At 49.4% G+C, this 13,241-nt stretch overlaps 1 protein-coding gene, 1 long non-coding RNA gene and 1 other non-coding gene across 3 annotated transcripts; 2 read left to right on the top strand and 1 right to left on the bottom strand.

The window, feature by feature from the left end:
- Positions 1 to 5,203: 5,203 nt before the first annotated feature.
- Positions 5,204 to 6,309, bottom strand: LOC120891752 (uncharacterized). The gene is made up of 2 exons (XR_013429447.1): positions 6,024 to 6,309; positions 5,204 to 5,765 (listed from the first exon to the last, which is right to left on the bottom strand). It is a non-coding gene; the product is annotated as an uncharacterized LOC120891752 (long non-coding RNA).
- Positions 6,310 to 9,630: 3,321 nt separating this feature from the next.
- On the top strand, positions 9,631 to 12,762 carry Rpl18a (ribosomal protein L18a). The gene is made up of 5 exons (XM_005333007.4): positions 9,631 to 9,789; positions 11,036 to 11,215; positions 11,710 to 11,839; positions 12,379 to 12,488; positions 12,620 to 12,762. The coding sequence occupies exons 1-5, from the start codon at positions 9,772 to 9,774 to the stop codon at positions 12,710 to 12,712; spliced, it is 531 nt and encodes a 176-aa protein (XP_005333064.1). The 5' UTR covers positions 9,631 to 9,771; the 3' UTR covers positions 12,713 to 12,762.
- On the top strand, positions 12,143 to 12,275 carry LOC120892099 (small nucleolar RNA SNORA68). Its single transcript, XR_005736759.1, has one exon. It is a non-coding gene; the product is annotated as a small nucleolar RNA SNORA68 (small nucleolar RNA).
- Positions 12,763 to 13,241: the final 479 nt, after the last annotated feature.

Raw genomic sequence — 13,241 nt, forward strand, 5'->3', positions numbered from 1 at the left:
CTACAATCCCAATTGGCTCTGGAGGCTGAGGCAGTAAGATCTCTAGTTCAAAGCCAGCCGCAGCATTGGTGAGGCACTAAGCAACTAGGTGAGAACCTGTCTCTAAATATAATACAAAATAGGGCTGGGGAGGTGGCTCAGTGGTCGAGTGCTCCTGACTCAATCCTGGTACCAAAAAAAGAAAAAGATGGGGCTGGGCTGGGGCTCAGCGGTAGAGTGCTCGCCTAACATGTGTGAGGCACTGGGTTCAATCCTCAGCACCACATAAAAAAATAAATAAACAAAATAAAAGTATGTGTTCATCTACAACTAAAAAAATTAAAAAAAAAAAAAGAAAAACTCTCAGCAAATTAGGTATGAATGGAAATTTCTTCAAATGAAATGAGGAACATCTACAGAATCCCTGTAGTTCATATTACACTTAATGGTGAAAGATCAAATTGTTTCCTCTTGAGACTGGAAACCAGACAAGAATGGCAGGTTTTAGCACATCTATTCAACATTGTCCTTGCCCTTGTAGTAAGGCAAGAAAAATAAATAAAAGGCATAAAGACTCAAAAAGAGGAAGTAAAAGTTGCTATTTGCAGGTAATACAATTGTTTATTTTGAAAAATAAATAAAAGGCATAAAGACTCAAAAAGAGGAAGTAAAAGTTGCTATTTGCAGGTAATACAATTGTTTATTTTGAAAACCCAAGGGAATCTATAATAACTACTAAAACTAGGGGTTGAAGTTGTGGCTCAGTGATAGAGCACTTGCCTAGCATGCACGATGCACTGGATTCCATCCTCAGCACCACATAAAAATAAATAAATAAAGGTATTGTGTCCACTGACAACTAAAAAATATATATATTAAAAAAAAAATACTAAAACTAATGAATGAATTTAGCAAATGCATTGGTTAAAAAGCAGTTGAGCCTGATGTGGTGGCACATGCCTGTAATCCCAGTGGCTCGGGAGGCTGAGGCAGGAGGATCATGAGTTCAAAACCAGCCTCAGCAAAAACAAGGTACTAAGCAATTCAGTGAGACCCTGTTTCTAAATTAAAAAATACAAAATAAGGCTGAGGATATGTCTCAGTGGTGGAGTGCCCCTCAGTTCAATCTATGGTAGTCCCCCCCAAAAGCAATTGAATTCAATATGAAATAAAATTAAATTTCAATATGCTAGCAGAAAACAATTGGGAGAGGAATTTTTTTAAAAGGCCCATTTGTAATAGGATATGTAAAAGGAGATAAAATATCACTTCAGTCTGAATGTTTGTGTCTCTCCAAAATTCATGTGCTGATGGCTGGGAACCTAGCTCAGTGGTACAAGACTTGCTTAGCACGCACAAAGCCCTGCATCTCATCTCTAGCTCTGCAGAGGAGAAGGGAGTTAATGTGCTGAACTTCTAACCTTCAAACAAATAGTATTGGGAGGCAGAAATTTTTAGGAGATGATTAGGTCATAAGAGAAGATAGATAGAATTGGGGTCCCTATAAAGGAAGCTCCAGAGAAAGGCCTTGCCCCTTATACCAGGTGAAGACACAGAGAGAAGGCACCATCTGTGGGAAAGCAGGCCCTCAGCAGCCTCAACATCTGCTGGCACCTTGATCTTGAACTTCATAGGACTCAAAACAGAGAAATAAATTTCTATCGCTTATGACCTCCATAGTTCATGATACTTTGTCATAACCCAAACAGACTAAGACAGATAGTTGGGGAAAATTTAAGAAAAGACCTCAACACTAAAAACTACAAAATATTACTAAGATAAATTCATGCAGACCTAAATAAATGGAAAGATATACCATGTTCATGGTTTGGAAGTCTCCATATTGTTAAGATGACTCATCTCAAAATGATCCTCAGAGTCTGTGGGAGCAATGGTACATGCCTGTGAGTTGCCCAGCAACTCTGGAGGCTGAGACAGGAGGATCACAAGTTCAAGGCCAGCCTCAGCAACTTAGCAAGACCCTCTCTCAAAATTTAAAAAATTAAATGCTCAGCCGTAGGGGGCTTGCCCGGCATGTGTGAGACCTGGGTGCCATTCCCAGCAGAAAGAAAGGAAGGAAGAAAGACACTATATAAAATTCTGGAACACACACATGACTCTATAGTGACCAAAGGTGGATCAGAGCTGCCTAAGGATGGAGGAGGAGGGAAGAATCACAGCACAGGGCCAAGGAAACTGCTGGGGATAATGATGGTCAGGACCTTGACCGTGGCAATGGTTTCATGGGTTCACATACTTGTCGAAACTGTGTCCACAGTGCATCTTAAATACACGACTTTGTACTCCAATTACATCTCAGTGGTTTTTTTTTTTTTTTTGGGGGGGGGTACTCAGGATTGAACTCAGGGGCACTGGACCACTGAGCCACATCCCCAGTCCTATTTTGTATTTTTTTAAGTTGTTTTTTTTTTTTATTTTTAGATGTTGGTGGACATTTATTTTATTCATTTATTTATATGTGGTGCTGAGGATCGAACCCAGTACCTCACACATGCTAGACATGTGCTCTACCACCAAGCCACAACTCCAGCCCCTAGTTTGTATTTTAGTTGGAGACAGGGTCTCACTGAGTCGCTTAGCACCTGGCCATCGCTAAGGCTGGCTTTGAACTCGTGATCCTCCTGCCTCAGCCTCCCGAGTCGCTGGGATTACAGACGTGCACCACTGCTCCTGGCTCAGTGATGTGTTTTAAAACCATGTAATTTAATACTCAGAATATACCTCAGTAATTTGAAAAATGGCCAAGAGGATAGGAGAGCAATCACATGAACCCATCTCCCACCTGTTGGACTAACACAGATGAAAAGTGTGAGGACTCTGCATATTGGCAAAGGTGTGCAGACGGGAATCCTCATTCTCAGCTCTTGGGCGTGTCAATGATCCAGCCCTGGGGATGGGATCAGGGAGGAGCAGGAAGAAAAAATGGCTTTGGGGGGGTTGGAGGTTTGCCTGGTTTGTGTGAGGCCCTGGGTTCCATCCCTGGTGAAAAGAAAAGAAAAAGAAGGGGGCGGGGAGGCTGGAAGGAAAGGAAGACTTAGCAAGCCTCCAGGCCTTGGAACCCAGCTGGGCTCTTTCCAGGAACTGGGGCTTCCAGGAATGTATCTCTCTATAACAACAACCAGTTGGAAACAACCTAAATGCCCAGCTAGAGGGGATTTTCTGACAAAGCTAAGGCCAGTCTTACTGTGGAATATAGGAGTACTTCCTTCACCATGGAGGATATGTTCTACAACCCCAGTGGGTGCCTGAAAACTGTGGATAATACCAAACTCCATACATGCTGGCTTGTTCCCTGTACATGTTTTGGGTCCCCCCATCCCTGTTCTGGGGATTGACTCTTGGGGTGCTTTACCCCTTAGCTACACTTTTAGCCCCCCCTCCCTTTTTTTTATAGATAGGGTCTTGCTGAGTTTCTGAGGCTGACCTTGATTTGTAATCCTCCTGCCTCTGCCTCCCCACTCACTGGGATTACAGGTGTGGGCCACCATGCCCAGCTCAAATATCTTATTGTACTGTACTCACCCTTTTTGTGATAATCTGAGATGAAGTGAGGTGGGTGACATATGCAATGTGAAGCAGCAATAGGCTACTCCTTAGGGTTACTTGATCAAAAGCACTGAGACATTTCAACAGTTGATCGGATAATTGACACAGCTACTATGTAACTAACGGGTAGGTAGGGGACACAGTGTGGATACACTGGAAAAAGGGATTCTTCCTGTTCCTGGTGGGATGGAGAAGGGTGGCAAGAGATTTCATCATACTAGGCAAAAGAGTGCACCATTTAAAGTTTGTAATTTGTCTATTTCTGGCATTTCCCATTTATTTATATATTGGTACTAGGGATTGAACCCAGGGGCATTCAACCACTGACTTACATCCCCAGCCCTTTTTATCTTCTATTTTGAAAGATGGACTCAGTAAGTTTCTGAAGCTGGAATCCAAACTTGCAATCCTCCTGCCTTAGCCTCCCGAGTCACTGAGATGACAGACATGCACCCGTGGTCCCCACTGGATGTAGCTCAGTGGTTAAGCACCTCTGGGTTGAATCCCCAGTAGAAAAGAAAGGAAGGAAGGAAGGAAGGAAGGAAGGAAGGAAGGAAGGAAGGAAGGAAGGAAGGAAGGAAGGATAAAAGAAAAATGAAAGATAATATGATATGGAAAGATGTTCACTGTACTTTGGAGAGGGAGGGGCAAACTTCCTCCGTCAGAAACTTTAAATGAGATGAGACTGGCAACTAAGGCCTCTTCGGATCTGCCCAGACTGTCTCCGGAAGGGAACACAATTTATTTGTCAGCTTGGGAGGGGACCCAGAAGCCATGAAGGGCGAAGGCGGGAGGCATTTCATAGTGTTGACCTTTCTTGTTTGTAAGCGCATTACATAATAATCGTGTTTAAAGGGAAGTTGTTTGGTTAAAAGAGAGACATTCAACTGAATGGAACGGAAGAAAAGGAGAGTTATTGAAACCGTCACCTTGAGCTTGGCCAGGAAGCAAAACAATCAGTTTAACAATGGGAATGGCAAACAGATCAAGTGTCCGCAGTTCCCCAGGTGCCAACTGCGGTAGCCTTTCATTCCACATCACAACAATCTCAGAGACTCACTCAAACCCAGGGCCCTGAAGACAAGTGACAGAAGGAAGAGGCACGGGCCGCTTCACTTCCTGCTCCTGGACCCCCTACTGGGTCAAGGAAAGGAAGCGTGGGGTGGGGGGCCTGGGGAAGAGCCACCTGGGGCCGGGCACCCCCCCCCCTCCCTTTACTTTCTGCCTGGCACACGGCCCACTCTGCCAGGGTGTATTTTTCTCCTTTGTTTTGGCTTTTGTCCATTACCCCCATCATTGTCCCTGGCCCTCTCTAGGACTGGGAGTTTTTTTTGTGTGTGTTTTTTTTTTGTTTGTTTGTTTTTGTTTTTGTTTTGGGGGGGGACTGGGGGTAAAATCAGGGCCTCCCTTAGGCAAGCTGTACCCCCCAGCTCCACCCCAGCCAAGGGCCTGGGGCTTTAGTTTGTGGGGGCTCCAGCTGAGTCCTCAGGGCCAGTTCAGGCCTGGTCAGAGCAGGGAAGGAAGGAAGGAATTCAGAGAAGGAGCCTGGGGCAGGTGAGGAGCAGGAGAGGTGACAATCAGGGTCAAGAGGCACCTGGGGTTCAGGGGAGGACCTGGCTTCGGGACATTTTGGGGATCAAGGGTCAAGAGCCAGAAGCAGATTTTTAAAAATTATTTATTTATTTTTGGTACCAGGGACTGAACCCAGGGGCACGTGACCCCTGAGCCACTCCCCAGCCCTTTTTGTATTTTACTTAGAGACAGAGTCTGGCTGAGTTGCTTAGGGCCTCGCTAAGTTGCTGAGGCTGGCTTTGAACTCACGGTCCCAGGAGCAGAATCCTGCGCTGAGCTGACTGGGCACAGGTACGACTCCGGAGTCTGCAGTGAGTAGGAAGGGGACGACCCGCAGGGCCACCCTGCCACGATCCAAGCTGAGGTGTGGCCCTGTACCCTGGATTAATAAATGGGTGCCTTCAAGGTCCTGCGGAGAAGAAAGACAGGGGGACAGGGTGTTTGGCCGCCGCCTTGCCAACCAGGAACTCCCCATGCCTGGGTGAGCGGTGGTGACAGAGGCAGCCAGGACGCACAGCGGCTGGTGGGTAGGTCACTCAGCAGGTGTCCGGACCAACTTGCCAGGCCTGGATTCCTGAGGACAGATCTTGGGGAGAGGCTCTTGGGGGGCAGAGGGTGTGTCGTGGGAAGGTAGGGGCCCCGCAGGTCTGAGAGGGGAGTGGGGAACAAGCAAATAAAACTTATAAGTAAACGGGCGGAGGCCAGGACCCCACCCCGAGCACCCACGCCCACGCAGCCTCCTTCCTCTCCCGGGTCACTGCGACCCAGGCTTCGCGCATAAAAGCGCAAGGCCCAGGGCCAAGGCTGGAGCTCAGGATCCTCCCCAGCCCTCCTCCCCCCCCCTCCCGCTCCTGCCCTAATTCCCTTCCGGGTTCTCTCCCCAGCTCCCAGGATCCCTTTGCAACCTGAGACTCGGTCGTCGGGTTTGCAGGATCTCTTCTGTCATCCGGTCCCCTTGCAGCAGCTCAGGGAAACCGAGGCGCAGAGCCGCAGGCTCAAGCCCAGGGGCGGGGCTGGGTCCCCGCCTTCCCAGGAGGAATAATCCCGCGGCCACTTAAATTTCACGGTAACCTTGCGGGCTGGGCACTGGTGTGGGCCTCATCTTACGGGGGGAGAAACCTGCCCAGCGGGGCCAGGCGCCAGAGGACCGGGAGCACGTGCCTACCGCGGGCTGGCTTCTTGGCCTCGCGGCGCACAGCGAAAGAAGGGCTCTCTTGCCACCTGGTGGACGTTGGCGGCAGCGCCTTTAGGACCGAGTTGCCTTTCGCCTGATGTTGGCCAGGAAAAGTGGGTCCTAACCGGGGAAGAGGTAGGGGCTGCCACTACAAAACTCTTCTAAGGAGAGCCTGGGCATGCCTAGCATGCTCTTGGATTCCACAATAGTTTCTTAGATGTGACCAAGAGCGCAAGAAGCCAAAGGGGAAAAAGAAAGATAAACAGGACTTTGTGCAAACTGAATCTTTTAGCATCTCAGAGGAACCCCATCAAGGAAGTGACAAGGCAACCCACAGGAGGGAAAAACCTTACAAGACACATGTGTGATAAGGACCTTGTATCTATAGAATAAAAAACTCTTCCAACTCAACAGGAACAAGACAACTCAATTTAAAATTGGGTAAAGCATTTCAATAGAGATGTCTCCAAAGAAGATATTGAAATGGCCAAACGGATAGATGTTCTGCAATAAATTAATAAAATAAATATTTGCTGGGGTTGCATGTCAGTGGTAAAAAGCTTGCCTAGCATGCCCAAGGGCCCTGGCTTCCATCCCCAGCACCATAAAAAATTTTAAAAAGGAAATAAATAAATTAGTTCAACATTATTAGCCACCAGGGAAATGAAAATCCCAACCACAATGAGATACTATTTCACACATCTATGACAGCTACAATAAGAGAGAAAAATAATAAAAAGCATTGTCAGGGATGTGGAGAAGTCAGAACCCTTCTGTGTTGATAGTCGGAATATAAAATGATGCAGGCATTTTTTTAGTTGTAGATGGACACAGTATCTTTATTTATCTATTTTTTGTGTGTGGTGCTGAGGATGGAACCCAGTGCTTCACACATGAGAGGCAGGGGCTCTGCCCCAGCCCTGTGGCAGGTGTTTTGAAGAAGAACCTAGCAGTCATCAAAGGTTAAACAGAGCCACCATAGGACCCATCGACTCCATTTGTGGTTACACACACAAGAAAATTGAAGGTACACGTTGACACAAAGAGTTGTATGCAAATGTTCTGCCAGCTTTATTCACAGTAGCCAAAAGGGGAAAAAAACAAATTGCCCAACTGTTGAGCAGATAAACAAAACATAATGTATTCATACAATCTAATACTTTTAGCAATATTAGTGACAGAGCGCTTGTGTAGCATGTGTGAGGCACTGGGTTCAATTCTCAGCACCGCAGGAGGCGAGTTCAAAGCCAGCCTCAGCAACTTAGGAAGGCTCCAAGCAACTCAATGAGATCTTGTCTTTGAATAAAAGATAAAACAGAGCTAGGGATGCGGCTCAGCTAGGGATGAGTGCCCCTGAGTTCCATCCCTGGTACCCCAAAATAGATAAATTAATTAAATAAAGGTATCACATCTATCTATAACCAAAAATATATTTTTTTAATTAAGGAGGGTAGAAGGCAATAGGAAACAGAGCTACCATAGAACCCATCGATTCAATTTGTAGTTACATACTACAAATAGTAGTGTGTGAATGAATCAGACATAACTTTCCTATGTTCACATATGAATACACGACCAGTGTATCTCTATATCATGTACAACCACAAGAATGGGAAGTTATACTCCACGTATGCATGATATGTCAAAATACACTCGACGTAATGTAAAATTAAAAAGAACAAATAGGTTTTAAAAAATGAAGTATTGAGCCATGCTCCTAAGTGAATGTACCTTAAAACCATTATGCTGGGGCTGGGGCTGTGGATCAGCGGTAGCGCGCCTGCCTAGCATGTGTGGTGCACTGGGTTACATTCTCAGCACCACATATAGATGAATAAAATAAAGCCCACCAACAACTAAAAAATATTTTAAAAAACATTGTGCTACATAAGGAAGTCAATCACAATTGACCTCATTTTATAGGACTACGTGCAATGTCCAGAATAGGCAAATTTGCTTAGGGCTGGGGGAGGGAATGGGGAGTGAAAGCTATTGGTAAAGGGTTTCTTCTGGGGATGGTAAAAATATTCTAATGTTGTTGATGTTTACACAACTGTACATATATGAAAGATATATGAAAGTGCATCTTCAAATGTAATAAAAATCCTTGGATTGTACAATTTATTTCCAATCCAAGAAAGAGTCATGTCTTGGGGCGGGGATTGTGGCTCAGTGGTAGAGCGCTCGCCTAGCAAGGGCGGGACCCAGGTTCAATCCTCAGCACCACATAAAAATAAAGGCATTGTGTTGTGTCCATCTACACCTAATAAATAAATATTAAAAAAAAAAAAGAGTCATATCTTTCCATACTGCCCGGGCTGGCCTTGAAACCTTAGGCTCCAGTGATCCTCCTGCTTCAGCCTCCAGAATAGCTTGGACAACAGTACACGTTCAATGAACTGTATGGAATCTTAATTAAACCTTTATTAGTTATTTCATTTTATTTTTACTTTTTTGTTTTGGTGACAGGGAGTGCTCTACTTCAGTTCCAGCTGCTACAACATTTTAATTTAAAAAGGAAAAATGCTCATGGGGCTCAAGTGTCATCTCCTCTAGGAGCCTGCCCCACCCCCGCTCAAAAATAAATACTTATTCCTCTTTTTTCTTCTTTGCTTTATTTTATAACCTGTTATCAGTAAGTCGTTTGCAGTTATTTCCTTTTCGCCAAAGAGACTTCTTTCTGCCTGAGCAAACTGCTAACCCAGAAACCCCTCAAGGATGGGGGCTGGATCTTGGATTTGGGGGTTCTTTTCCCCACCTTCTGTGCTGGGGATCACACCCAGGGACTCGTGCATGCTAGGCAGGTGTTCTACCACCGAGATACACCCTCATCCCTAAGGGTTGAATCTTGACCAGTCCCAAAGTCCTCCACCACCATCCTCGGGTCTCCCAGGATCTGTGAGAACCGGGAGCAAAGAGGTGGGGTTTGAATCCCAGTTACTACAAAACACGAATCAGACCTCCAAAAACAGTAACTAGCATTTCAGCGCTTCATCTACGTTCGTGTGGAACATCTATAGGAGAAAAACATCTTTATTCCCATTTTACAGATGAGAACTCTTAGGCACGTGACTCAAGACCTCCGTAACGCACTTCCGGGGAGAAGAGGCGCCAGGTTGGAAGAATCCCCACGAGTGCATCGAAGGTTCTGCGGCCTCCGGGCTCTGTGGGGAAAGGAACGCTGGAGTCCACACGGGACCCTATGGGTGCCTCTGGCGCCGACGCTGGGTCACGGCCCCGGAACAGGTGACGCTCGCTGCACCTGGGAAATGTAGTCTCGCGGTGAGGCGAGGCCGGGCTGGGACTGGTGGATGGATTCGAAGCCAATGAGGAAGCGGACCTCCTTGAGCGCCGAGACAAGAAGCCAATGAGCGCATAGCTTTTAGAGGGCGGGACTTCCTGCCGTGGACTCATGGTGAGCGGCTGCGCGAAGGAGACAACTTCCTTTTGTGGGTGGCGGCGATCGCAGAGAGAGCGCTATGAAGGCCTCGGGCACGGTAAGGCGGGTGCTGTGTGGCCCGGGGTTGGGGGAAGCGGCGCGGACCTCACCAGGGGCCCGGGTCGGTGGCGCAGGCCGAGTCGGCGGTGCGTGCTCCCGTCTGGGTCCTCCTAGGCCGCGCGCCGACGCCCCGAGGTGTTGCCAACATGGCGGCCGTGCGGGCGCCGCGTGGGGAGGCCTGCGCGTGGCCTGGGCCGGCGCAAGGGCCCAGGGAGGCCGAGTCCGCTTCCCAGGGGAAGGGACATGTCGCACAGCGTGGTGGGCTGTGCCGCGACCTTTCCTGTAGTCTCTGAGCGTTAGTTTGCCCGTCTGCGAAGTTAACCTGGTGGGGGATAGCAGTCGCTTCTGCCCTGGCCTGGCTGGGAGGAGACGTGGCAAACATCGAGCGCATACAAGGAGCGCGGGCCATAGGACTGTGCACGCGCCGGGCAAAGTCGGGGCACTGTAGCACACAGGGGAAAACGTACTGCCAGCCCGGCGCGATGGCGCACGCCTGCAGTCCCAGCTGCTCGGAGGGCTGAGGTGGGAGAATCGCGAGTTCGGGGTCAGCCTGGGCGATTTAGCAAGACTCTGCCTCCGGGAAAAAAAGAACGGGTGAGGTACAGACCTCCAACCTCGTTTTTCTCCCTGGATCAGTTGTGGGCCAGCTCCATTGTTCCCTTCCTGGGTGGGTGATCACAAGGCCAGTGGATCTGCCCAGAGCAGGAAGTAGGAGCAGAGTCTTGGAAAGTTGTGGCTACTTTTCATTGATGTCAGTAAAGGCTGCGTTGCCATTTGTGGACTTGGCAGACCTCCTCACCTTTACACCTGTAGAGAGGGTTCTGCAGGGAACCCACAGTTGCAGAGGGCCCCGGGTTCTTGTCCTGGTTCGTTCTTGAGTTGTCGGAGATCTCAAGGCCCCAGGATAGAAGAGGGTGGTCGCTAAACCGAAGAGTGACTCACAGAGCAGTTAGGGATGACAGCTTGAGAAAGGAGGCTGCCAATCTAGGTCTCAGTTTTCCCACTTGTAAAAAGAAAGGGAGGGACAGCAGGTTTGAAATGTACATCAGAAATTTTGAAATGCACCCAGAATCCTCACTGCTCCAACTCCGGTTTGTGGATGAAGGTCGGGTTGGGAATATGATCCCACAACATCTGAATTCCCGCTGGAGATCCTAGGAGAACCCTGTGTCCATTTCCTGTATCTGGCTATTGCCTGGCTTGGTTCTGGCTGCTAACTTGGCCTTACTGCTATTTTCTTTCAGCTTCGAGAATACAAGGTGGTGGGCCGCTGCCTGCCCACCCCCAAATGCCACACCCCACCTCTCTACCGAATGCGAATCTTTGCACCCAATCACGTTGTTGCCAAGTCCCGCTTCTGGTATTTTGTATCTCAGCTAAAGAAGATGAAGAAGTCTTCAGGGGAAATTGTCTACTGTGGGCAGGTATGGAAAGTCTGAGACACTGGATCTGGAGTGGATCTCTGCCTTCCAGCCGGCACTGAGCATAGCTACAGGCTTAGCAGTCTTCAGAGACCTGGAGCCATGGTGTGGGATGGGCTTCCCTGTGCAGGCAGATCCATGGTTATATAGCCTGGGACCCTGGGAGGAGGGTAGTTGGCGTGGCAATCCTTGGTGAAGACTCTTAGCCATGTCTGTGAAGTAGGGAGAGGTCCTGTAACTGGGCAGGTGCACTGTAGTGGACATTGGGCAGTGGCTAGTTTGGCCTGCTTGTCTTTGGAGATTGGCGTCTGTGTGTGCTGGGAGGCAGCTCTGCCTGAACCCTTTCTACACTGGGCTTTGGGGGTATTTCCCTTACTTAGCATGCCCCCTGAGGGTGCCTAGAGGAGCAAGACTTGGAAACTGCTGCTTCAGGGTCTGACCCTAGGTGAGGCCTGCTTGCCATCTGCACTCATACTGACCACCCCTTGCCTTGGCAGGTGTTTGAGAAGTCCCCGCTGCGGGTGAAGAACTTTGGTATCTGGCTGCGCTATGACTCCCGTAGTGGCACCCACAATATGTACCGGGAATATCGCGATCTGACCACCGCGGGCGCTGTCACCCAGTGTTGTGAGTTGCTGGTGTCGCCTCCTACCTCAGGCTAATAGTACAGGCATCTCCAGTTCCACCTGACTCTCAGAGCAAATGAGAGGTGCTCAGGCCCCAGGGGGCTTTTTGTCTGAACCCTGGTAGCAGGTGTACCTTAGCTCAGAGGGAAGAACCCCTGGCCTTGTGGATCATGCGCCATCTTTCATTAAACCCATGCCAACCTCCCCAGTTTAGAGAGTCCTCCCCACGTCTTTCCAGACCCACCAAGAACCTGGCCCAGCCCTGCCCATTGTTGGTGGCTGGCTCCATTCCCCGTGCCTCCCACCTGCACCTCAACCCAAGAATTGCTGTTTCTCGTAGCAGTGGTTTAAACAGAGGTGCTCACAGCAAGTGGATCTCGTCGCCTTTGAGAGGCTGTGGCTGTGCCCCTCAAAGTGAATTTGGAGGTTCTACACTCCTTTGACCAGGCCTGCTGGGGCCAGAGCCTGTGACCTCTAGTCATCCCCCAGGTGGAGCCCCCAGGCTACTACCTGGCTGACTGCCCCTTCCCCCCTGTGCAGACCGAGACATGGGTGCCCGGCACCGTGCCCGGGCCCACTCCATCCAGATCATGAAGGTGGAGGAGATTGCGGCCAGCAAGTGCCGGCGGCCGGCTGTCAAGCAGTTCCACGTGAGTGCCCTAAGGGCCCTGCTGGGCAGGCTGCACCTAGGGGGTCCTGCACAGGGGGCTTGTCACACCTGGGTGACCCCCAGAAGATGCAGGTAAGAGGCCTCCATCCCCTCACTACCTTCTCCCCACAGGACTCCAAGATCAAGTTCCCGCTGCCCCATCGGGTCCTGCGTCGCCAGCACAAGCCACGCTTCACCACCAAGAGGCCCAACACCTTCTTCTAGGTTCAAAGCCCCCCCAGGCGTTAGCCAAATAAACTTGATTCTTAGGCTCAGACCTGTGTTTTCTTTTGCACGCTCTGCAGAACTCAAGACTGAGCAGTGAGAGGAATCCAGCCCAGGTCACCTCCCTGGGGGACAACTGAGCTGAGCCTTGCATACTAAAGTCCTTGGTGCAAAACCAACCCACATCTCCCCAGTCCCCTGAGCTCCCTCCTGTTTGTTCAGCCAGTCCAGGGTTGTGAGCTGCAGGTCATAGTCCCCTGGATCTGTCCCCACACTGTTTGAGACACAGGCCTCAGCCCTGTCCATCTCCTGCCCCTGGCCAGAGTCCTCTGAGGTGGTGGGATAGCATTCCCTGTTGCCTCCTGAGGCTTCACCCTCTACGCTGACCCTGGCTTAGAACTAACTGGGTTTGCAGTTCCCCACATTCTCTGCAGGTACGTGGGGGCACCTGCTTGCCATCCTGGGGACCTGCTCTCTTGGATGAGGTAGCACTAATCTTGCCTAAGAAGATTAAGGTCTCCCCTTAGGT

This window comes from Ictidomys tridecemlineatus, chromosome 2 (genome assembly GCF_052094955.1).
Source record: "Ictidomys tridecemlineatus isolate mIctTri1 chromosome 2, mIctTri1.hap1, whole genome shotgun sequence".
NCBI lineage: Eukaryota > Metazoa > Chordata > Mammalia > Rodentia > Sciuridae > Ictidomys > Ictidomys tridecemlineatus.